Genomic DNA, 24,491 nt, shown 5'->3' on the forward strand with positions numbered 1-24,491 from the left:
TTGTTATAAACCATAATCGTCATATTCAATTCAAGAATTTGAATGAAATAATCCAAAACGTTAACACTAAGGTCTATGGGAAAACAATTGGTTGGTTGGTCTCTACATAAGTCTTCCCCAATACAGACAGAACAATAGTAGAATTAAACTAAAACAATTGAAAGTGAAGAAGTATAAGAAATATGTATATAAATTAAGTCAATGGAGATGAAATATCTATGGAGATGGAATTTTTTTTTATGAATATATTGATTTTTATATATGGTCAAAGGGAGGTAATTATAAAAAGAACTAACAATTAGTGGAAAAGGGAGGTAATAAGGTTCTAGTATATCCTTTGTCAAATTATGATCATGTTACAGAGTTATAAAAAAAATTTGTTCTCAGTTAATAGCTATTGCTTAGATACAGGATTGGCACCCAGCCTTAAATCCAGCAGCACTATAGATGTTCAGGCATAAAATGTCTTACTCCTCCTTCAGTAGCCATCCATCTTAGTGTGCTAGATTCAGACTGAGTGCCCCTGCATCCAAGCAAAGCTTTCATATGTTAGATATAACAAACTGTAATTAAACTCTGGAATAAAAAGATTCTAGTTGAATATACTAGTTTTGAATTAAGTAAATCAATCAGAGATATTCAGGGATCAGCTGACTTTTGAAGCAGGTCGCAGGTTCACCACATTCTTATATCAAGAATATGAACAATATAGAATATATGTAAATACAGGTAAAATAATAATCAAAAACTAATTGAGCTTCTCAGCGAGTCTGGGTCTAGAAAATAACATTTGAATAAGTATGGTTAATTTTGAGTTTAATCAAATCTCTTACTATCTTTAATGTATTTTTGAACGGCATTCAGAATGTTGATATTAATTTCATCAGACAACAAGTAATTTCCATGTGTTAATATTATAGTGGTAAGATGATGCTGGTTATTGATATTTTGTTTCAACTCTTGCTTTTGCTGTTCATATAAGCATTCTCTCCCGTCCTCTGTCTTGCACCCCTACTTTTTATCTCCCTCTCTCAATTTGAATTTATCTAGTTTCTTTCTCCACTTCTCTCTCTTTCCTATCCCATCTCTACCCCACCCACCTCCGCACTATCACTATCTCTCTCTAAATATAACTTTATCTCTGTTTCAAACTTCCGCTCAAAAATAATTACCGTAATGTCGCTATTTTTATGACCATAGGAAATTATAAAAGAAATACGTACAGTATGTTTTATGTCGCATTGTAACCATTGATGCTGAAAAAAAAAATTAAAACCGATGAATTAGTATTCCTCAACTATTTTTGTTACGACCCATAATTTGTTCTAAACATATTATCCCAGTGTAATACTGTTCTCATACACCGTGAAATGGCAATCTTGTTGTAAAGTAGATTGTTTTTACTTGCGTACATGTAAGCCTTCCTACAGGGAAAGATGAAGATTCACAGTTTGATATGAAATGGCGTATGAAGGACATGTACAACTTGTATTATTGAAAATGTATTGACCTAATAGGTATATCTATAGTTTTCTACAAAATTGTGAAACATTAAAGTGAAGTAACCTTATACCAAATAATAAAACATTTAATTTTATACCTTTTTATATGTAACAAATATGGTGTGCATTACATTCAGTTTAAACGGTAGTTAAGAGGCTAAATTATAACCACTCAGTTTCACCCGAATTGAAATATGTGTAAATAAGCCATGCATATGATGTACCTGTTGGCAGTTTTACTTTAACGACACAAAACATGGATACATTAACTGCCACTTTGGAAAGGATGCAAGCACATTGTAACAGAATATGTTTCGAAATAGACAATTCTCATTTTTAAAATAACAGTTTGATGGTGCATTTCTGGATGGTTACATATTATGTTTTTATTTTTCAAGAATGTGATTGTCTTTTGAGGTACATAAAAGACGAATGAGTACTGTATTAAATAAATATCTAAACTCAAAGAGATATTGTTTACCATAATATTTACATTTGTCTGGCATTGTCACTCTATAATCTGATAGCTCTGGCATTGATGTACGTTTAGATGCCACCCATCACGCGCTACTCTTATCAGCGTATTAATACAACACAAACCGGAACTACAATATCCAGGATAATTAAGTTTAACGACTAATTATTGTGTCTACATTATTTGTTATAAACATATGCCATTTGCGCATTACGTTGATAATAATATGATAAACAAAATTGGTTTTTTTTTTTGTTTTTTTTTAATTTTCCATGTACTTTTTTGTTTGCCAAAAAGAACGCGACCATGTCCCGGCTGTTCCAACGACTGACAAGCTCTGGCATTCAAATAGATTATAAATACCATACAAATCTTGTAGTATGCACTTTTGAAGGTTTTCATCAATTACTACACTACCATTCAATCAGGCTGAATACCCTGGCATTAGTCGTTAAAGGAATTTATTTAGACATTGCTTAATTCTGACACCATGTTATACATTACTAATGTTAAATGCAAATTTGAAGCCATCAAAGAAATTACTATTTTGGTTGCCGTTCTGTCAGTATGTTTTTATGATACTTCAGTAGCACGCTGATTATCCGTAAACTTTGACCTGGTTACTGATGTTGAGGAATGAGAACTGTGTTTCTTTTAGTTTTATATCAGTATGAGCAGAGATGGTTTGCTTGATGTTATAATGAGTTCAATTTTCCTATTTAATTTTTTTGTCTATTGTACCATCCCAGCTTCCTAATGATTTGATCATCAAGGGCGTGGTCCCCACATCACGAGTGCCGAGGGGAAAACTAACATGACGGTGTTTGAAGCATTGATTCTAACATTTATTTTTGTACAATAGTTCTCTCAGCATATTTAATTTAGTGGTATTTTAATTTAAACTGAATATCTTTAATGCCTGTACGAGGATATGGATAGGAGGTGAATCGCGTAATATGGTTCCAACCACATAATTGACCGGATATACTAATATATAGTCATAAGTAAAAGATGCCGTAATATACAGGTAGGACAGGCATATATAGGATAAGATAATGTCCTCACAGAGGGAAATATTCAACATGATACGTCTATGGTATGTAACATACCCAAAATATGAAGGAAAAAAAACATTTTTGATTTATCGATGAGCAGATGGTATGGCTTGATATCGCCATTGGATATACGGGAAAAGGTAAAACTCAAAACTAGTGAGGCTGATAAGACCTCGAAAACAAAGTATTGATTTCTTAGAGGAAAACATCCAGAAAATATTCGGTCAAGTTTTGCTATCTTGAAGGCATGGTCTATTCGATACAAACTAAGTATCTAAGTCTGCAAGTCGTGAGAAAGAATTGCGGAAAGACTTCAAGTCACATATTATTTTCATTGCTTAGGCTTTTTTATGCTTTCCAATGATTTCCTGATAACAGGTAGTTATACGTTTATATTGACCATTTTGACGTTTAGATTTAAGTGAAATTGTAAAAATAATCTGTAAAACTTTAAATTATTTTCATAAGCACGATGTGTTTTGGAAAGATAACAGTCACTTTGGAATTTCGGGTAAGGGAATAGAACTTTGTTGTCAAAACCCGCCCCTAGAAACGCCTTGGAAATAAGACGGTCTAGACAATAAGTATATCAGTCCATTGAATAAGTATATCGCTGAAATAGGACGCAACCAAATCATGACTACACTAAAAGAGTTTAAGCCGCGGCTTATTTTCAAGATCTCATTCATTAATCAATTAACAATGCATGAACGGCGATGAAGCCGCGTTTTAACGTATAACAATATGATGGATTGCGAACTAAAACTGGCGAGCGCTCGGAACAGCTAGAAACTATAACAATCTACCAAAGAAGGATTTTAAAGAAATAAGTTATCTAATGTTCTCAGACATCAACAAATACGCATTTAAATATAATCTTGTGAATGATGCATAGACAATAGTTATCTCCACAACACATCGACCTATAGGTCATATCTTATTATGATGACCTATCTATCTGGTGTGACGAATGGGTGATTAACGTGCACTGAACCTAGGTGTAAGGTCGATTACCATTGGATGATGTTGTCACACCACTTTGACTTAGGGTAGACGGTATAAATATACCCTACATAGCTTTACCTCACACAAAAGCGAACGCCAACAACAGATATGCTAGGAACAATAGCAGCGGATCTTCTTCTACTGGTCATTGCAGGAATATTATCAGGTAAGACGTATTCAATAAGTAAGACTTACTTTTAAGATTGTGGCAAATTAATCTAAACACAAGGACTCGATTTTAGGCGAAACTAATGCCATTTAATAACTTTACTCGAAGGGCTGATGTGATTTTTCGCCCTGTTTGGGTAGTGAGAGATAGTGCTTTCCTCTTTGCTGTAAATAAAGTCTGTTTTGACCGAAACATTGTTTTCGGCGTCTGCTGTCCAGCTATAGGACAAGATATAGTTTCAAAATGAGGAAAATGATCAAACTTTATCCAGAATTGTTAGAAAGAGGTAACTACTTGAACAATAGATTCTCTATATGAAATAACAGGTAAAAGAAGAACACTGCGGGATTCACTTGAGTTTAATTTTTGTTCTGTTGATTTATTGTCATGTTGATGCAGTATGTTTATTCTTTGTTCCAATGATTCCCTGCTATGTTGATTCTTTGTTTTGTTGATTCTTTGTTACTTCTCATCTACCTTGATTTTGTTTAATGCCTATTGCCTACAGTTCCTCTTACTTGCGATCGTAATTGAAATATTCCGATTATTTCTTTTACTAGTAAATGGTAATCTTCAGGACGACCTCCGACAGTGTCCGACTTTCTTGCCACGGACACAACTCGTGAAGTCGTACAACGAGAAGTGTCTTTACCTCATTACGGGGAAACTTTCCTGGAACAATGCCAAGTCAAATTGCCAAAGCCATGGAGGTCGTTTAGTGCAGATTCAGGACCAAGACAAACAGGACTTCGTCTACAATACACTGAAGTCCATGCACTGGGGAGACAGGGGTGTGTGGATAGGAGCCACTGACCACGACAGTGAGGGGACATGGAAATGGACAGACGGTTAGTTAATTATATTCAACGCAGCGAGAAACTGTTTCTAATATATGCTTTCATTTAAGATAGGAAATGGATCGTTGTGTTTTACAAGGGCATGTTAAAGTCAATAATGTAAAACGCATTAATAACTATTTTGGCGTTGTCATATTCAAATAAGACGATTATGGTACCAAAATGATAATGTGCTTATCTTACAGGTACAGCATTGTCCTACGGTCACTGGCATCCAGGTGAGGGGCCGTCTCATAATGGATTCCTCTTCTCTAAGGCTGGATACGAGGACTGCGCTCTAATGCGGATCGATGACAGCGGGAGATGGCACGACTATGATTGTGGGACAGCTCTGTATCATCATACATCCGTTTGTGAATATGGTACGTATCTCGTGTTTAAACAGATTATTTCTAGCAATTGCCGTAAAGATTATTTTGGTATCGTTCAAAATCGTTTTTAATTATTAAAATACCCATTTTTATTTGACAATGCTTTGGGGAGGATGTTCGTTTCATAACATGATATATTTCTGCACTGGGAACTGACTGTATCCTCAACAACTTCACTTGTGCGTTTTCCCTGTACCGGTTACGATATAGATCGTTACAGAATACGTAGTAGTCTCCATTTATCTAAAATATTGCATGATAGTCGGGTATATTATGTAGGTAAAGAAACACATACATATCACACTGTCTGTGATTTGTTCCACGGGAAAATAGTTTCCATTGATAATACGAATGCTTGCATTACAGAAAAAGTGCCGTTACCAACGACAATAATGCCAACGACTATGACGGCGGCGATGATGACAACAACAACTATGCCAACTACAACGACAACAAATATGCCAACTACAACAACAGATATGCCAACTAGAACAACAAATATGCCGACAACAACAACAACAACTATGCCAACTACAACAACAACAATGCCCACTACAACAACAACAACAACAGCAACTATACCAACTACAGCAACAACTATGCAAACAACAACAAATATGCCAACTACAACAACAACAATGCCAACTACAACAACAACAACTATGCCAACTACAACAACAACAACAATGCCCACTACAACAACAACAACAACAATGCCCACTACAACAACAACAATACCCACTACAACGACAACAATGCCAACTACAACAACAACTATGTCAACTACAACAACAACAACAATGCCCACCACAACAACAACAACAATGCCCACTACAACAACAACAACAACAATGCCCACTACAACAACAACAACAACAATGCCCACTACAACTACAACAACTATGCCAACTACAACAACAACAACAATGCCCACTACAACTACAACAACTATGCCGACAACATCGACAACAACAATGGCGACTTCCCCAGCCGCTAAAAGAAAGGGGACAGAGATCCCAGATGTTATGATCACAAAAAGCAGCACTAAGATAGAAATCGGAACGACTACTCAAGGTAAGAACGTGCTGTTGTGCATAGTAATTAGTTTTTGCATGGCTTGTTCGTAATCTTTTATAGAACTAAGAGTTTTAACAATACACTTGTTTAAAATCATTCAGCATTTGAAATATTCAATAACGTGGAAACTACGTTTCTCTCTATATATACTTACAGTTGAATAGGTTAATTTACGTATCTTTGTCCCTATAAATAGTTTAAACAGATGTGATGCAGTTTTAATTGAGAATCCGGTATATACTGTATTTACACAGGCACAGATAGAAGGGCAAATGTTGATAACAGATACGACGCTCTGGTGGACAGGCAAGAGGACAACGACGGGAGCAGTACAGGTAGAAATGTCAAAAATAATGTATATAGAATCATAACGTACGTCCACTTGTTACTTTTATGATACCATCAAGATGAAATATATACTATCATAACAATTACTGTATACCTGGTATTTTTCGCCCCAGGTTATTTTCGCCCTTGAGCAACTCAAAAGATATTCGCCCCGTTTTAATTTCGCCCTAAACTACTTTTAAGAAATGTATTTTCCTCGTTCACAATCGGAAAATACCGTTCTGAATTCTCGATACAATTGCACTCGGAACACTCGGGATTTATCCAGTTCCCCCATTTTCTTTTCTTCGCATATCTCGCTGAGGTGTGAAATGTAATCAGGTGTGAAATATACAACGTTTACCTGTGTTCAGATTTACTTCAGCCTATATTGATTCAAATAGTATAAGGTATGCATGGTCGATTTCAAGCAAACGCGATGAGTGGTGAGTTCACCGTGCCTTGACTAATTAGAAGTCTACTGGCCAGTGTTTTCTTTTGTTCATTTGTCATCGATTGAAGCCACAAGCGACGGTGAAGTCATAAAATCAGCCTTCACAATGGCAGAGACCTATTTGTGTGCATAATTTCAAAACATGTTTGGATTTTAAAAGTTACTTAGTATTTAAAGCTTTTGTTTAAAATCAAATATACTAAACCTAGTACGCTGTCTTATTTTCGCCGATATTTTCGATTTAACTCCACGTGATATCGCAAATTTACAAGGCCTATATTTAGATCTAGATTTTATTTCATATGCACAGATTGGAATAAAACAATTAACTATTTTATAAACTTAGTGTAAATATATAACACGTGTTGCCTGTAATTGTATAGGATATAACACACTTGGAAAGTACGAGGGTATGTTTTGGATCCGACTACAAGTAGCCTATGTACGATAACTTGTAAATCCTGCAATTGAGCTTGAAATTTTCGCCGTCATCTTAAATTCGCCCTATCATCAAAGGGCGAAAATGGCGAAAATTAAGCGGGGGCGAAAATTACCAGGTATACAGTATATATAATCTCGCTGGTAGCGATCATTTTCATTGACTTAGAAATATTCTACCTGAAAAAAGACGTCGCCGTTTGTAACGTGGCAATTGATTGGCTGACACAGCGGCGTAGTAATTTATATTAGAAAGTAGTTCGTCAATAAAAGTGGATTTCCACAGGAATTGTGTATATTGGATCAAATTATATGAATTGACTTCAATATATCTTTTTTTGTTATGGAGCTCTTACATACAATAACTGGAGTGTGCTCTTATTATAAACCTCGATTTAGAGTACAATTCGGTCTTTTTGTTTTAAATCTTAATAAAATGAAAATATTTTCAAGTTAATCCTCAATTGTTGTGAATACTTTAAATGTGTCACAATAGCAAAATTTATTCAAATGATAACGGTTTTTGTTCTTTATCATTAAGTGTATCAGACGTCAAACATTACCAGCAATCACAATAAATTATGATTTGTTCTAGATGTAACACGCCATCTGTTTGGTCAGTTAAATAATTTGTAAACATTGAATCAAGATACACTATAATAAATCTCAAACAAAGGGGGGGTTGTCTTCCTTGATATAATTACAATCCAACCTTTACAGTATTATCATTGGGTATAAACATTAGTACGGACCACATGTTTCATGTTAATAAATGTTGCGATTTCCCTTTCCAATGTTATTTTGTTGGTAATTATGTAGGAACATACATCGCCATCGGAGCCAGTAGTTGTGGAGTGATGTCCCTTGTGGCGGCGATCTTAGCATTGGTATTGAGGTAAATCCATTCTCAAGTATTTCTTTGAATATAAGTCTTAATCGTAGACCTATGTACGGGACTCCTGTAAAAGCACAAGGAGTTAAGACCAGATGTTCAGTAAGAGTAAGCGTCTTCTGCTTCATCAACGACACTCGCCGTAAAAAAATATATTTATGCTAAAGAATGTTTAATGTTTAAGTAGTTTAAGTTAATATGAATTATCACAATTTTGCTACTTTGAGTGGACTTTTCAAATGCCATAATTAACTACTCAAACATCTTTCTGTTATTTAGAAGACGCAAACGTCAGTTATCAGCAGAAGCAAGCAACCGGACAACCAACACCAGGGAAAATCCAATATACGATATAATGCACGGAGATGGGGGCGTCCCTGAAAATAGCTATGCTTAAGTGACATAAAAACGGAATGTGTACGTTCGAGTTGGATGATGTTAGAAAGAATGATGAAGATAGGTATATGTAAAATTTAAAAGAACAAAACTGTTCCTTATGGCCAATGTATTATCGAAATGATCAAACAAGCATTTAAGTGTAACTGTCTGTATCTTATTCCTTGTGAGAAAAAACTCGTATGATACCATTTATACATGTGGTTTTATATCATCTATGACTATGGAGTTATTTCATGTTTATGTATTACGAAGACTACGACGCATTTGATATACAACATTTGTATAAACTAGAACGTTATCTTGTCATACCATTATCGCTATAAGTGATCTTAACACGGGAGTGAGAGAGGGGAAGTAGAGTGGAAGGATTGTATGCATAGTATACTGTATAGTGATATTTACCTATGGTTGATAATACTATCTGTGATATCAGCTGATCATTGTATATTATTTAGATAATCATTTTTATAACATGTTTTTAATAAAAATATTTTTGATATTTTAAAGAGATGAATTTTTGTTATTTTTGACATTGTTATTTTCAATATTATTATTTTGTTTTGTTTTAAAAGTGTGTCTGACAAATGATTATTCCATGACCATATTTTTAAGAAAAAAGATATGACATATCTTTTGATACGTTGGAGATTTGGTTAAATATATTCTAATATTGACAAAAAGTAATGACCTAAAACCAATACAGTGTAGGTGTTGACATGTTACAGCCGAGTGGAGCATTTAATGATGTTAAACTCTGGGTTTTTTTCTGATCTTGGTAGATCAATTAACAAAAATAAATAAACGGGCGTTTTAGTGACAAATGCGCTTACACATTTTACGAGATGACATCATTGACAATAACACAATCTGTAACTAAGTTTTTGTTAGCATACTATAACATCTGACATTGACAGGGATTGTCGTCAGGTTATTGATTATTTTTAATTGTTCCTGGTTAATACGATATATATTTTACACGAGTTTGACAAAATGTCAGTATCTTTATACATTATTACGAAGGCTAATAATGATATATTGTTAGTCCGTTAGCCCGACCGCCGTGAATCCCTTTTTTTCCTTAGATGTCTTCTCTTTCAATTGATTACATATTTTTTCGTTTAGATAATTCGTCAGTCCGACAGGTCGACGTTATCCCAGTTTGTCTTGTATGATACACAGTGACTGTTAACAGTATGCAGATGTTGATATAACCCCTATGGTATACTTTATATATTCCTTAGTATAAATGTTTATCTAGCTGACAAATTTGTCACTCTCCTGCTAAAACACAGTAAGAGTACTTGTGTTACGGCAGATGACGCTTTACCTTTCGAAGCTTTTTTTTTGTGTCCATGTAAATATATATATTGTTCATATTTATCCTTAAAATTACGATATTGATTTCTTTTTTCGATATCCACTTTTTTGTATTAAGTGTTAAGTTCATACAGATGACGAGTTGAATGTGTATGGAGATATAATGTGCATCTCAGTTTGAACAAACAAAATACATTTTTCGATAAGATAACGTAGTGGTATCAGTCAACATAAAAACGGACGTCGTCATCTCACTTGACAAGGTATGCTTGTGTATGTAACAACATTATACAATTAACTTCGATATGGCTGGTGTACTTGGCATACATAAAAGACAAGGAGAATACCATCTGTTCTACAGTTTGATCTTCATCGTGACAGGTAATTAAAATAACACATCAAAGACTTTTCTTTCCTTAGGCTCCATTTTAAAATTCATGTAAGATATAAGTAAAATAATAAAATACACACATTCGTAAAGACAAGGATTCCTTTTTTTTTTTTAACTTGTTTTAGTGTAAATCTTATGATTAAATACTGCTGTAATCGAAAACATGCAATCAACAATTATGTTATTGTTTCAGTACATAAATATGACGTAGCTCTTTTGTTCTTTTGATTGGCTAGTAAACCTGCGGTGGTCACATGCAGGTCGATATACCATATGGACCTATATTTTCTAAATTTAGAACAACCATCGAATATAGGCCTTATGTTTCTAAAGTGAAAAAACCCAGACTATATGGGCTCTATGTTTCTTAAATTGGAACAGTGAAAAGTATGGATCCCGGAGTACAACACAATTTATATTTAAAAACATATTGATAATTCCAAATTGGCGGAATATGATGATAAATTTATCTTAGGCAATTATGAAATTACAAATGTACTGGTAAATATGTTCAAATGGCATATGAAAATCACGGACATTTCAATTCGGCTGATATGGTTTTATATCAACCTGGCTTCGCCCTCGGTTAATGTTTTCTTCCAGGTCGATATAAAAGCGTTTTGACCTCATTAAAAGTCCATTATTGATATAGTTTGAGTATGGTTTGTCATTACACTGTATACTACGTTAAAGCTCCTACGGATAGTAGCACGGGATTATACAAGTGTATGTCATGTTCTTTTAAGAATAACAAATATCCAAACTAAATCATAGGGTTGCTAATAGATATTTATAGTGTGACAATTATCATACTTTTCCTGACTTTCTTGACTTCCACTCTTTTTGTTCCTAGCATTTCTGACGAGTCCTGGAAGGTAGAGTTTTATATTCCTTAATTTTCATATACTATATTCAATACTGATGTCATATTTAAAGGTACTACTCAACTGTATCTTTTGTACAATGATTCTAGCGGTTAGTGGAGTAGTGAATGAAGTGAACCAATGTACAGAACATTCATCAGGATCATCTTTGACCAGATCTTACTACGACATTTGCATAACTTTTGTCAGCACTAAAAGGTCCTGGAATGATGCAAATCATGCTTGTAGAAGCCAAGGAGGACTATTGGTCCAGATCACAGACAGACACATGCAGGACTTTGTGTTTGAAGTGCTAACATCGGAACACTGGGCAGACACTGGTGTTTGGATTGGTGCCACAGATGACGATACCGAAGGCAGATGGATATGGAGTGATGGTAACCATGGTTTAACTTCACTCCAAACATTCCTATTTCTGAGCCGAAGTGGTCTGTGACGTTGTCTTTCTTTCGTTAGTTGGTCAGACACTTTGATTAGGAAGATTTGCAAACTTAACCATTCACTGATTTTAGATGAAAGGATTTAGGATTCAAACATAAGAACTATGCAATACAGCTGGGAAATTGAATATCTATTTTAAATTTTTTTTAAGTTAAATTTTGTGTTAAGCGCAAGTTTACGTACAAACAAATAGATGGATAAGCAAATGAAAACCTTAGTATTTTTTATTTAAAACACTTGACGTATATCCAGTAAGAATCTATTGACATATAAAACATATTTTCTTAATAATAGAACAAAAGAAATATCTTACTTAATTGTACAAAACAGTTTCATAATAATTATTGGTCTTTACTCGGAACCTTGAATTTCCATATACAAAGTGTGCATTGCAGAAATTGCAGACAAGTTTGAAAATGTGAGTTGTCTCCCTTTCCTTGTTTAGTTTATCTTTAACGTTCACACAATATTGTTATCTTGTCGTTCTGGTATGTTGAGGCTTGAATTCATTTTTATTTACACAGGTAGCAACATCACATACTCCAACTGGCACCCGGGTGAAGGACCGGTCCATCATGGTTTTCTGTTTTCCTCAGCTGCTTTAGAGGACTGTGGTATAATGCGTGTTGACGATAACGGTCGTTGGCATGACTACAGTTGTGGAAATCTCCTGTTCCGCCACTCCTACATGTGTCAATACCGTATGTCATCAATCAGAATATCTTTGAATGTTATATTTCGTTTGTATTACGTAATATTGATGTTCTTCATGAGTGCAAATTGCATTAAAATATGCAGTTCGATTTTTTTTCATACGATTGAGATTAATATTCAATAGGTACAATTAAATTTAAAATGATGTAAAACAGAATATCCAGATGATGTTACTCTTGACAGTGGATTTTTAAGGGACTGCCCAACAGCATGGTTTACAAAAACGTTGTTTCAAAAAAAAAATCTTTTATGCTGTACACAGGAACGCAATCTCTTATTCTACATTCGCTTTGAATCGTATCGGAACAGCAAAAATAGCGGATTTTGATGCAGCGAACAGACAGCTGTTATTGGTGATCATTACTAAGAACAGACAGCTGTTATTGGTGATCATTACTACGAACAGACAGCTGTTATTGGTGATCATTACTAAGAACAGACAGCTGTTATTGGTGATCATTACTAAGAACAGACAGCTGTTATTGGTGATCATTACTAAGAACAGACAGCTGTTACTGGTGATCATTACTACGAACTGACAGCTGTTATAGGTGATCATTACTAAGAACAGACAGCTGTTACTGGTGATCATTACTAAGAACAGACCGCTGTTATTGGTGATCATTACTACGAACAGACAGCTGTTATTGGTGATCATTACTAAGAACAGACAGCTGTTATTGGTGATCATTACTAAGAACAGACAGCTGTTATTGGTGATCATTACTACGAACAGACAGCTGTTATTGGTGATCATTACTAAGAACAGACAGCTGTTATTGGTGATCATTACTAAGAACAGACAGCTGTTATTGGTGATCGTTACTAAGAACAGACAGTTGTTATTGGTGATCATTACTAAGAACAGACAGCTGTTATTGGTGATCATTACTACGAACAGACAGCTGTTATTGGTGATCATTACTACGAACAGACAGCTGTTATTGGTGATCATTACTAAGAACAGACAGCTGTTATTGGTGATCATTACTAAGAACAGACAGCTGTTATTGGTGATCATTACTAAGAACAGACAGCTGTTATTGGTGATCATTACTAAGAACAGACAACTGTTATTGGTGATCATTACTAAGAACAGACAACTGTTATTGGTGATCATTACTAAGAACAGACAACTGTTATTGGTGATCATTACTAAGAACAGACAACTGTTATTGGTGATCATTACTAAGAACAGACAGCTGTTATTGGTGATCGTTACTAAGAACAGACAGCTGTTATTTGTGATCATTACTAAGAACAGACAGCTGTTATTGGTGATCATTACTAAGAACAGACAGCTGTTATTGGTGATCATTACTAAGAACAGACAGCTGTTATTGGTGATCATTACTAAGAACAGACAGCTGTTATTGGTGATCATTACTAAGAACAGGCAGCTGTTATTGGTGATCATTACTAAGAACAGACAGCTGTTATTGGTGATCATTACTAAGAACTGACAGCTGTTATTGGTGATCATTACTAAGAACAGACAGCTGTTATTGGTGATCATTACTAAGAACAGACAGCTGTTATTGGTGATCATTACTAAGAACAGACAGCTGTTATTGGTGATCGTTACTAAGAACAGACAGCTGTTATTGGTGATCATTACTAAGAACAGACAGCTGTTATTGGTGATCGTTACTAAGAACAGACAGCTGTTATTTGTGATCATTACTAAGAACAGACAGCTGTTATTTGTGATCATTACTAAGAACAGACAGCTGTTATTGGTGATCATTACTAAGAACAGACAGCTGTTATTGGTGATCATTACTAAGAACAGACAGCTGTTATTGGTGATCATTACTAAGAACAGGCAGCTGTTATTGGTGATCATTACTAAGAACAGACAGCTGTTATTGGTGATCATTACTAAGAACAGACAGCTGTTATTGGTGATCGTTACTAAGAACAGACAGCTGTTATTTGTGATCATTACTAAGAACAGACAGCTGTTATTTGTGATCATTACTAAGAACAGACAGCTGTTATTGGTGATCATTACTAAGAACAGACAGCTGTTATTGGTGATCATTACTAAGAACAGACAGCTGTTATTGGTGATCATTACTAAGAACAGGCAGCTGTTATTGGTGATCATTACTAAGAACAGACAGCTGTTATTGGTGATCATTACTAAGAACTGACAGCTGTTATTGGTGATCATTACTAAGAACAGACAGCTGTTATTGGTGATCATTACTAAGAACAGACAGCTGTTATTGGTGATCATTACTAAGAACAGACAGCTGTTATTGGTGATCATTACTAAGAACAGACAACTGTTATTGGTGATCATTACTAAGAACAGACAACTGTTATTGGTGATCATTACTAAGAACAGACAGCTGTTATTGGAGATCATTACTAAGAACAGACAGCTGTTATTTGTGATCATTACTAAGAACAGACAGCTGTTATTGGTGATCATTACTAAGAACAGACCGCTGTTATTGGTGATCATTACTAAGAACAGACAGCTGTTATTGGTGATCATTACTAAGAACAGACAGCTGTTATTGGTGATCTTTACTAAGAACAGACAGCTGTTATTGGTGATCATTACTAAGAACAGACAGCTGTTATTGGTGATCATTACTAAGAACAGACAGCTGTTATTGGTGATCATTACTAAGAACAGACAGCTGTTATTGGTGATCATTACTAAGAACAGACAGCTGTTATTGGTGATCATTACTAAGAACAGACAGCTGTTATTGGTGATCATTACTAAGAACAGACAGCTGTTATTGGTGATCATTACTAAGAACAGACAACTGTTATTGGTGATCATTACTAAGAACAGACAGCTGTTATTGGTGATCATTACTAAGAACAGACCGCTGTTATTGGTGATCATTACTAAGAACAGACAGCTGTTACTGGTGATCATTACTAAGAACAGACCGCTGTTATTGGTGATCATTGCTAAGAACAGACAGCTGTTATTGGTGATCATTACTTAGAAAAGACAGCTGTTATTGGTGATCATTACTAAGAACAGACAGCTGTTATTGGTGATCATTACTAAGAACAGACAGCTGTTATTGGTGATCATTACTAAGAACAGACCGCTGTTATTGGTGATCATTACTAAGAACAGACAGTTGCTATTGGTGATCATTACTAAGAACAGACAGCTGCTATTGGTGATCATTACTAAGAACAGACAGCTGTTATTGGTGATCATTACTAAGAACAGACAGCTGTTATATGTGATCATAACTAAGAACAGACAGCTGTTACTGGTGATCATTACTAAGAACAGACAGCTGTTATTGGTGATCATTACTAAGAACAGACAGCTGTTATTGGTGATCATTACTAAGAACAGACAGCTATTATTGGTGTTCTTTACAGACAGCTGTTACTGGTGATCATTACTAAGAACAGACAGCTGTTATTGGTGATCATTACTAAGAACAGACAGCTGTTATTGGTGATCATTACTAAGAACAGACAGCTATTATTGGTGTTCTTTACAGACAGCTGTTACTGGTGATCATTACTAAGAACAGACAGCTGTTATTGGTGATCATTACTAAGAACAGACAGCTGTTATTGATGATCATTACTAAGAACAGACAGCTGTTATTGGTGATCATTACTAAGAACAGACAGCTGTTATTGGTAATCATTACTAAGAACAGACAGCTGTTATTGGTGATCATTACTAAGAACAGACAGCTGTTACTGGTGATCATTACTAAGAACAGACAGCTGTTATTGGTGTTCTTTACAGACAGCTGTTATTGGTGATCATTACTAAGAACAGACAGCTATTATTGGTGTTCTTTACAGACAGCTGTTATTGGTGATCATTACTAAGAACAGACAGCTGTTATTGGTGATCATTACTAAGAACAGACATCTGTTACTGGTGATCATTACTAAGAACAGACAGCTGTTATAGGTGATCATTACTAAGAACAGACAGCTGTTATTGGTGATCATTACTAAGAACAGACAGCTGTTATTGGTGATCATTACTAAGAACAGACATCTGTTACTGGTGATCATTACTAAGAACAGACAGCTGTTATTGGTGATCATTACTAAGAACAGACATCTGTTACTGGTGATCATTACTAAGAACAGACAGCTGTTATTGGTGATCATTACTAAGAACAGACAGCTGTTATTGGTGATCATTACTAAGAACAGACAGCTGTTATTGGTGATCATTACTAAGAACAGATAGCTGTTATTGGTGATCATTACTAAGAACAGATAGCTGTTATTGGTGATCATTACTAAGAACAGACAGCTGTTATTGGTGATCATTACTAAGAACAGATAGCTGTTATTGGTGATCATTACTAAGAACAGACAGCGGTTATTGGTGATCATTACTAAGAACAGATAGCTGTTATTGGTGATCATTACTAAGAACAGACAGCTGTTATTGGTGATCATTACTAAGAACAGACAGCTGTTATTGGTGATCGTTACTAAGAACAGACAGCTGTTATTGGTGATCATTACTAAGAACAGACAGCTGTTATTGGTGATCATTACTAAGAACAGACAGCTGTTTTTGGTGATCATTACTAAGAACAGACAGCTGTTATTGGTGATCATTACTAAGAACAGACAGCTGTTTTTGGTGATCATTACTAAGAACAGACAGCTGTTTTTGGTGATCATTACTAAGAACAGACAGCTGTTATTGGTGATCATTACTAAGAACAGACAGCTGTTATTGGTGCTAATTACTAAGAACAGACAGCTTTTATTGGTGATCTTTACTAAGAACAGACAGCTGTTATTGGTGATCATTACTAAGAACAGACAGCTGTTATTGGTGCTAATTACTAAGAACAGACAGCTGTTATTGGTGATCTTTACTAAGAACAGACAGCTGTTACTGGTGATCTTTACTAAGAACAGACAGCTGTTATTGGTGATCATTACTAAGAACAGACAGCTGTTATTAAAGATCATTACTAAGAACAGACAGCTGTTATTGGTGATCATTACTAAGAACAGACAGCTGTTATTGGTGATCATTACTAAGAACAGACAGCTGTTATTAGAGATCATTACTAAGAACAGACAGCTGTTATTGGTGATCATTACTAAGAACAGACAGCTGTTATTAAAGATCATTACTAAGAACAGACAGCTGTTATTGGTGATCATTACTAAGAACAGACAGCTGTTATTGGTGATCATTACTAAGAACAGACAGCTGTTATAAGTGATCATTACTAAGAACAGACAGCTGTTATTGGTGATCATTACTAAGAACACACAGCTGTTATAAGTGATCATTACTAAGAACAGACAGCTGTTATTGGTGATCATTACTAAGAACAGACAGCTGTTATTGGTGATCATTACTAAGAACAGACAGCTGTTATTGGTGATCATTACTAACAACAGACAGCTGTTATTGGAGATCATTACTAAGAACAGACAGCTGTTATTGGTGATCATTGCTAAGAACAGACAGCTGTTATTGGTGATCATTACTAAGAACAGACAGCTGTTATTGGTGATCATTACTAAGAACAGACAGCTGTTATTGGTGATCATTACTAAGAACAGACAGCTGTTATTGGAGATCATTACTAAGAACAGACAGCTGTTATTGGAGATCATTGCTAAGAACAGACAGCTGTTATTGGTGATCATTACTAAGAACAGACAGCTGTTATTGGTGATCATTACTAAGAACAGACAGCTGTTATTGGTGATCATTACTAAGAACAGACAGCTGTTATTGGTGATCATTACTAAGAACAGACAGCTGTTATTGGTGATCATTACTAAGAACAGACAGCTGTTATTGGTGATCATTACTAAGAACAGACAGCTGTTATTGGTGAGCATTACTAAGAACAGACAGCTGTTATTGGTGAGCATTGCTAAGAACAGACAGCTGTTATTGGTGATCTTTACTAAGAACAGACAGCTGTTATTGGTGATCTTTACTAAGAACAGACAGCTGTTACTGGTGATCGTTACTAAGAACAGACAGCTGTTATTGGTGATCATTACTAAGAACAGACAGCTGTTATTGGAGATCATTACTAAGAACAGACAGCTGTTATTGGTGATCATTACTAAGAACAGACAGCTGTTATTGGAGATCATTACTAAGAACAGACAGCTGTTATTGGAGATCATTGCTAAGAACAGACAGCTGTTATTGGTGATCATTACTAAGAACAGACAGCTGTTATTGGTGATCATTACTAAGAACAGACAGCTGTTATTGGTGAGCATTACTAAGAACAGACAGCTGTTATTGGTGAGCATTGCTAAGAACAGACAGCTGTTATTGGTGATCTTTACTAAGAACAGACAGCTGTTATTGGTGATCTTTACTAAGAACAGACAGCTGTTACTGGTGATCGTTACTAAGAACAGACAGCTGTTATTGGTGATCATTACTAAGAACAGACAGCTGTTATTGGAGATCATTACTAAGAACAGACAGCTGTTATTGGAGATCATTGCTAAGAACAGACAGCTGTTATTGGTGATCATTACTAAGAACAGACAGCTGTTATTGGTGATCATTACTAAGAACAGACAGCTGTTATTGGTGATCATTACTAAGAACAGACAGCTGTTATTGGTGCTAATTACTAAGAACAGACAGCTGTTATTGGTGCTAATTACTAAGAACAGACAGCTGTTATTGGTGATCATTACTAAGAACAGACAGCTGTTATTGGTGATCATTACTAAGAACAGACAGCTGTTATTGGAGATCATTACTAAGAACAGACAGCTGTTATAAGTGATCATTACTAAGAACAGACAGCTGTTATTGGTGATCGTTACTAAGAACAGACAGCTGTTATTGGTGATCATTACTAAGAACAGACCGCTGTTATTGGTGATCATTACTAAGAACAGACAGCTGTTATTGGATTGGTGATCATTACTAAGAACAGACAGCTGTTATTGGAGATCATTACTAAGAACAGACAGCTGTTATTGGTGAGCATTGCTAAGAACAGACAGCTGTTATTGGTGATCTTTACTAAGAACAGACAGCTGTTATTGGTGATCTTTACTAAGAACAGACATCTGTTACTGGTGATCATTACTAAGAACAGACAGCTGTTATTGGTGATCTTTACTAAGAACAGACAGCTGTTATTGGTGATCATTACTAAGAACAGACAGCTGTTATTGGTGATCGTTACTACGAACAGACAGCTGTTATAAGTGATCATTACTAAGAACAGACAGCTGTTTTTGGTGATCATTACTAAGAACAGACAGCTGTTATTGGAGATCATTACTAAGAACAGACAGCTGTTATTGGTGATCATTACTAAGAACAGACAGCTGTTATTGGTGATCATTACTAAGAACAGACAGCTGTTATTGGTGATCATTACTAAGAACAGACCGCTGTTATTGGTGATCGTTACTAAGAACAGACAGCTGTTATTGGTGATCATTACTAAGAACAGACAGCTGTTATTGGTGATCGTTACTAAGAACAGACAGCTGTTATTGGTGATCATTACTAAGAACAGACAGCTGTTATTGGTGATCATTACTAAGAACAGACAGCTGTTATTGGTGATCATTACTAAGAACAGACAGCTGTTACTGGTGATCATTACTACGAACTGACAGCTGTTATAGGTGATCATTACTAAGAACAGACAGCTGTTATTTGTGATCATTACTAAGAACAGACAGCTGTTATTGGTGATCATTACTAAGAACAGACAGCTGTTATTGGTGATCATTACTAAGAACAGACAGCTGTTATTGGTGATCATTACTAAGAACAGATGTTGATGCTGATTTTTGGTGATCATTACATATTGGGTCCGATATGGAAAAAGGTATGTTTTATTCAATTTATTGTATTCTTAGTAATAAATCACAGAGCATTAATCAAAACAACAATTAAAACTTGACAAGAAAAATCAGATTCAAATTTGTAATGTATTGAATTATAAACACTTTATAATATTGAAGTTTTTTAAGTCTTTATGAAGTTCATATCTGTCAAATTTATAATGATTTCTAAATAAGTTCCTTTCCAAAGGTGTTTCTACCATGTCACTGATCAAGGATCAAGAATAAACATTGATTTGAATCAGTCAGAATCACTGTCAATTATCATCCTTGCTCTTTTCCTGCCCCTACATGCCGAAGCGAATTTAAAAGCTTCTCTCCCATGTCCTCATTCCTTCGTCTACTCGACGCCACGTTGTTTGTTTTGGTTTCGCTGACAACACAGCACCTACGTCAAAACCCGAGAGACCCGAATAGTTTGTTGAGACGCAAAATTTAGAGGTGTTCCGCGAAGAGGGCCAATACAGGGTTTGGGGTGCATTACTGAATCAATAATGCATGGGTAAGGATTACGGATCGGGATATTTGGCGCCATAATGCATATGCAAAAAAACCTGTATTTATTACTAAGTATACAATAAAGACTCTTATTGAGATTGATTTCTATTGATTCGTACTAATCGTTTTATATTCAGTAATGGAGTAAAATCTTAGTACACCAACGTGATCACGTTTACAGGAGATGGTAGATTCGAGTTATTATCAAAATGATAATTTCTGATACTTTGCTTCTAAAAAGAAAGATTTACTATATCAATGCTGAAGTCTAGCAATGCTTTAATTTTCCGTAAAAGAATTCCTTTCGGTTTAAGCCGAGGCAAGATATCTGAATTCTTCAATTTGTGAGCAGTCTTTTTTCAAATAGGTCATGTCACTACTTTTAGAAAAGGTGGTTGAAGTATTCAGAAAGTTATGTTCTGACAACAGAACAATATCGCTTTGTTTTTGTTGTAGCGTTACCACCGACACGAGTACTAAAAGCTGACATTGCTAATTCTAAGGTTTGGAGATATTCCAAATAGATCTCCAAACCTTTGTATGATTAACGATGCTAGATTGTATACCTGTAACATTTTTTTGTGTTGTGGAAAAAGGCAAGGGACCTAGTTATATTTTTGCCTGCATGTGTCTATGCAGAATTCTATACACATAGATTGTGTTCGTGAGTAGACTTAATTTCGCATATCATAACCAGTATCGAATCTTTGTGTAGGACGTTTCGGCGACTACACTGTCACGGCTATCAGACAATTCTGATCAATATGACACTTGTTATGATATACCAAAGTCTAACCAAATATATGCTAACTAACCCATAGAAAATGTTTCACGCAAGTGTGATATGTTATTCCCTTTCAGAAAAGACGCCTTCATTAACAATATCATCAACAACAATGTCGCCGACCACACAACAAGGTAGTCTGTTTTGATATTTTAATGAAATACTATTTTGTGAGATTCATTTTTCCGGTCTGTATACAGCGTTCTGTACGAAACAAAGTGATTTTTGAGTTGTTACGATATTTTTTGCGTTATCAAATGTTTAATTTGTATTATTACCTGTTTAATTTGTATTATTACCTGCTTGTTTCGCGTAAGTACGTTTTTTCACGTTATTCGGTGTTTATTTACGTAATATGACGTTATTCGTGTAGTTACGATTATTCGATCTGTTTTTCTATTAGTGTATTTGTTATTTGTAGACTAGAAACCATGGTATATCCTGTGTATCATTCGATATATATATATTGTTATTTATTAATATTTGTTGTTGTTTATACCCACTATATTTATGTCACTGTTTCATGTTCTATGTCTATATGTGATCGTTTGTAATTTACCTTTGTCTTGATAAAGGGGCAGATTGCCTCGAAAATTCGACAATTTACTGTACTGTCGTTATTACTGCTTGACAATTATCTATTTCTAGTAATACGCATCCAACGAACATTTGTTTGTTAGGATCCAGTACCTATATTGGATTATACCGTCGTTATTACTTACTAGATCCTATATATATGTTTTCACTACTTCTGTGTACAGGGGCTTCGGTGTGTCGTTGTTTGTAGGCGATGTATATATATATATATTCGATGCCTATTGTGCATTTCATTGTGAGTAAAACATTCTATATTATATAAAAAGCAACAGTTACATCAAATATACCTAATGATTACTAATAGGTTACTTATTCTGTAAGCCGGCTAGATGTCTAATCTTTAAATAAGCTTTTAATTTAATTTACGTTTTGTTGACAATACCAACGGGTAATATATATAATATACCAGTTTAATAATACGACTAGATAACAATAACAATGTCTTTTGTTCCAGATAAGTGTGTACTGCTCCATCCGAATGATTCCTTCGTCCAATTCTACAGCGATTCCTGTCTTACTTTTGTCACTGGTGACAAGTCTTGGAATGATGCGGACACTAACTGCGGGAGACATGGAGGATTGTTGTTACAGATCCACAGCCAACAGGACCAGGACATCGTCTATGAGAGCCTGAAGTCCCTACACTGGAGTGACTCGGGGGCGTGGATAGGGGCTACAGATAGTGGTAGTGAGGGACACTGGAGATGGAGTGATGGTAACCATAGTAACACCTTGTCAGTAAAGATTTTTTTTTTTTTCTTTTTACATTTTTGGATAATTCAAAGAGGAATATCACTACATTTATTTTTTAATATTGTTTTTAATATTTCGACACCTTGTATTGGTGATTTTTTTTTATATTACATTAAACGCAAGGCATCAACGATATTTCAACACAAGACATCGTCTGTTTTGATTCATGTTACTATATAATGTTTAATGAAATCATGTATGGAAAGGTTTTTACTTTTTACGTTAAATATTACGCCAAATTAAAAAAAAATTATTATTATTATTTTTCTGCATGTTTAACATAAGTAGATTATTATTATCGGTAAGTCAATAATGAGTTTATGGTAAACAATATTCAATATCTCCTGAATTAAGACCGTGAAAATAAAACAGTGTATTTTGTTAATTAGTTTAATCGTCTTGAGATCGTTTCCCTGAAAACTAGACGTACTTTTTTTCACATGAATATCGTCGATTCTATGACTTTAATTCAAAAGGATCTAAAATATATCATGTTTATATTTGAACAAAACTTATTATCATTTGTAGACTTTGATAAAGAATGTATTTTAATAGCATGATACGGAGATATATAATTTCATTTTTTTCGTTTACTACAAATCGTCAGCTTGGATAGTGCCTTAGATATTCTACACAATACAACGACTAGGAACTATTTCAGTTGAAAAAATCACACTCCAAAAAGTTCATTCCCTTTCACTTACTTACTTTTGTAAATATGTTTTAGGTACGTCTGTTAATTATGGTCACTGGAATCCTGACGAAGGGCCGTCTCACAACGCCACTAACGAGAACTGTGCCATGATCAGTGTGGATGACGGGATGTGGTATGACTACGATTGTACAGCCGTTATCTACAACCAGGCCTATATATGTCAATACAGACAGTGACAATATATGTCAATACAGACAGTGACACTATATGTCAATACAGACAGTGCCAATATATGTCAATACAGACAGTGACAATATATGCTAATACAGACAGTGACAATATATGTCAATACAGACAGTGACAATATATGTCAATACAGACAGTGACAATATATGTCAATACAGACAGTGACAATATATGCTAATACAGACAGTGACAATATATGTCAATACAGACAGTGACAATATATGTCAATACAGACAGTGACAATATATGCTAATACAGACAGTGACAATATATGTCAATACAGACAGTGACAATATATGCTAATACAGACAGTGACAATATATGTCAATACAGACAGTGACAATA

The 24,491-nt window shown here is 34.9% G+C and overlaps 3 protein-coding genes across 4 annotated transcripts in view; all 3 read left to right on the plus strand.

Annotated features, from left to right (window-relative positions):
• Positions 1-4,114: 4,114 nt before the first annotated feature.
• The window catches only part of LOC117345409 (secretory phospholipase A2 receptor-like), a 31,004-nt gene continuing 10,627 nt past the window's right edge, over positions 4,115-24,491 (plus strand). The window contains exons 1-9 of the mRNA XM_033908483.1: positions 4,115-4,203; positions 4,767-5,054; positions 5,249-5,425; positions 5,801-6,058; positions 6,766-6,846; positions 11,703-11,990; positions 12,579-12,755; positions 22,947-23,207; positions 23,973-24,072. Of these exons, the coding sequence (XP_033764374.1) occupies positions 4,146-4,203; positions 4,767-5,054; positions 5,249-5,425; positions 5,801-6,058; positions 6,766-6,846; positions 11,703-11,990; positions 12,579-12,755; positions 22,947-23,207; positions 23,973-24,072 (1,688 nt within the window). The 5' untranslated portion in view covers positions 4,115-4,145. The remainder of the gene's footprint in view (positions 4,204-4,766; positions 5,055-5,248; positions 5,426-5,800; positions 6,059-6,765; positions 6,847-11,702; positions 11,991-12,578; positions 12,756-22,946; positions 23,208-23,972; positions 24,073-24,491) is intronic.
• Positions 6,310-9,527, plus strand: LOC117344986 (hepatitis A virus cellular receptor 1-like). The gene is made up of 4 exons (XM_033907897.1): positions 6,310-6,508; positions 6,766-6,846; positions 8,550-8,625; positions 8,902-9,527. Exons 1-4 carry the CDS (start codon positions 6,313-6,315, stop codon positions 9,017-9,019), a joined length of 471 nt encoding a protein of 156 aa, XP_033763788.1. The 5' UTR covers positions 6,310-6,312; the 3' UTR covers positions 9,020-9,527.
• Positions 10,862-24,289, plus strand: LOC117344985 (C-type mannose receptor 2-like). 2 transcript variants are annotated; one of them, XM_033907895.1, is made up of 5 exons: positions 10,862-11,990; positions 12,579-12,755; positions 21,973-22,029; positions 22,947-23,226; positions 23,973-24,289. In XM_033907895.1, exons 1-5 carry the CDS (start codon positions 11,651-11,653, stop codon positions 23,983-23,985), a joined length of 867 nt encoding a protein of 288 aa, XP_033763786.1. In that variant the 5' UTR covers positions 10,862-11,650; the 3' UTR covers positions 23,986-24,289. The 2 variants fall into 2 exon arrangements, with proteins under 2 accessions (XP_033763786.1, XP_033763785.1); XM_033907894.1 differs by having other exon boundaries at positions 22,947-23,207.

The sequence above is a fragment of the Pecten maximus genome, chromosome 16 (assembly GCF_902652985.1).
Source record: "Pecten maximus chromosome 16, xPecMax1.1, whole genome shotgun sequence".
NCBI classification, from domain to species: Eukaryota; Metazoa; Mollusca; class Bivalvia; order Pectinida; family Pectinidae; genus Pecten; species Pecten maximus.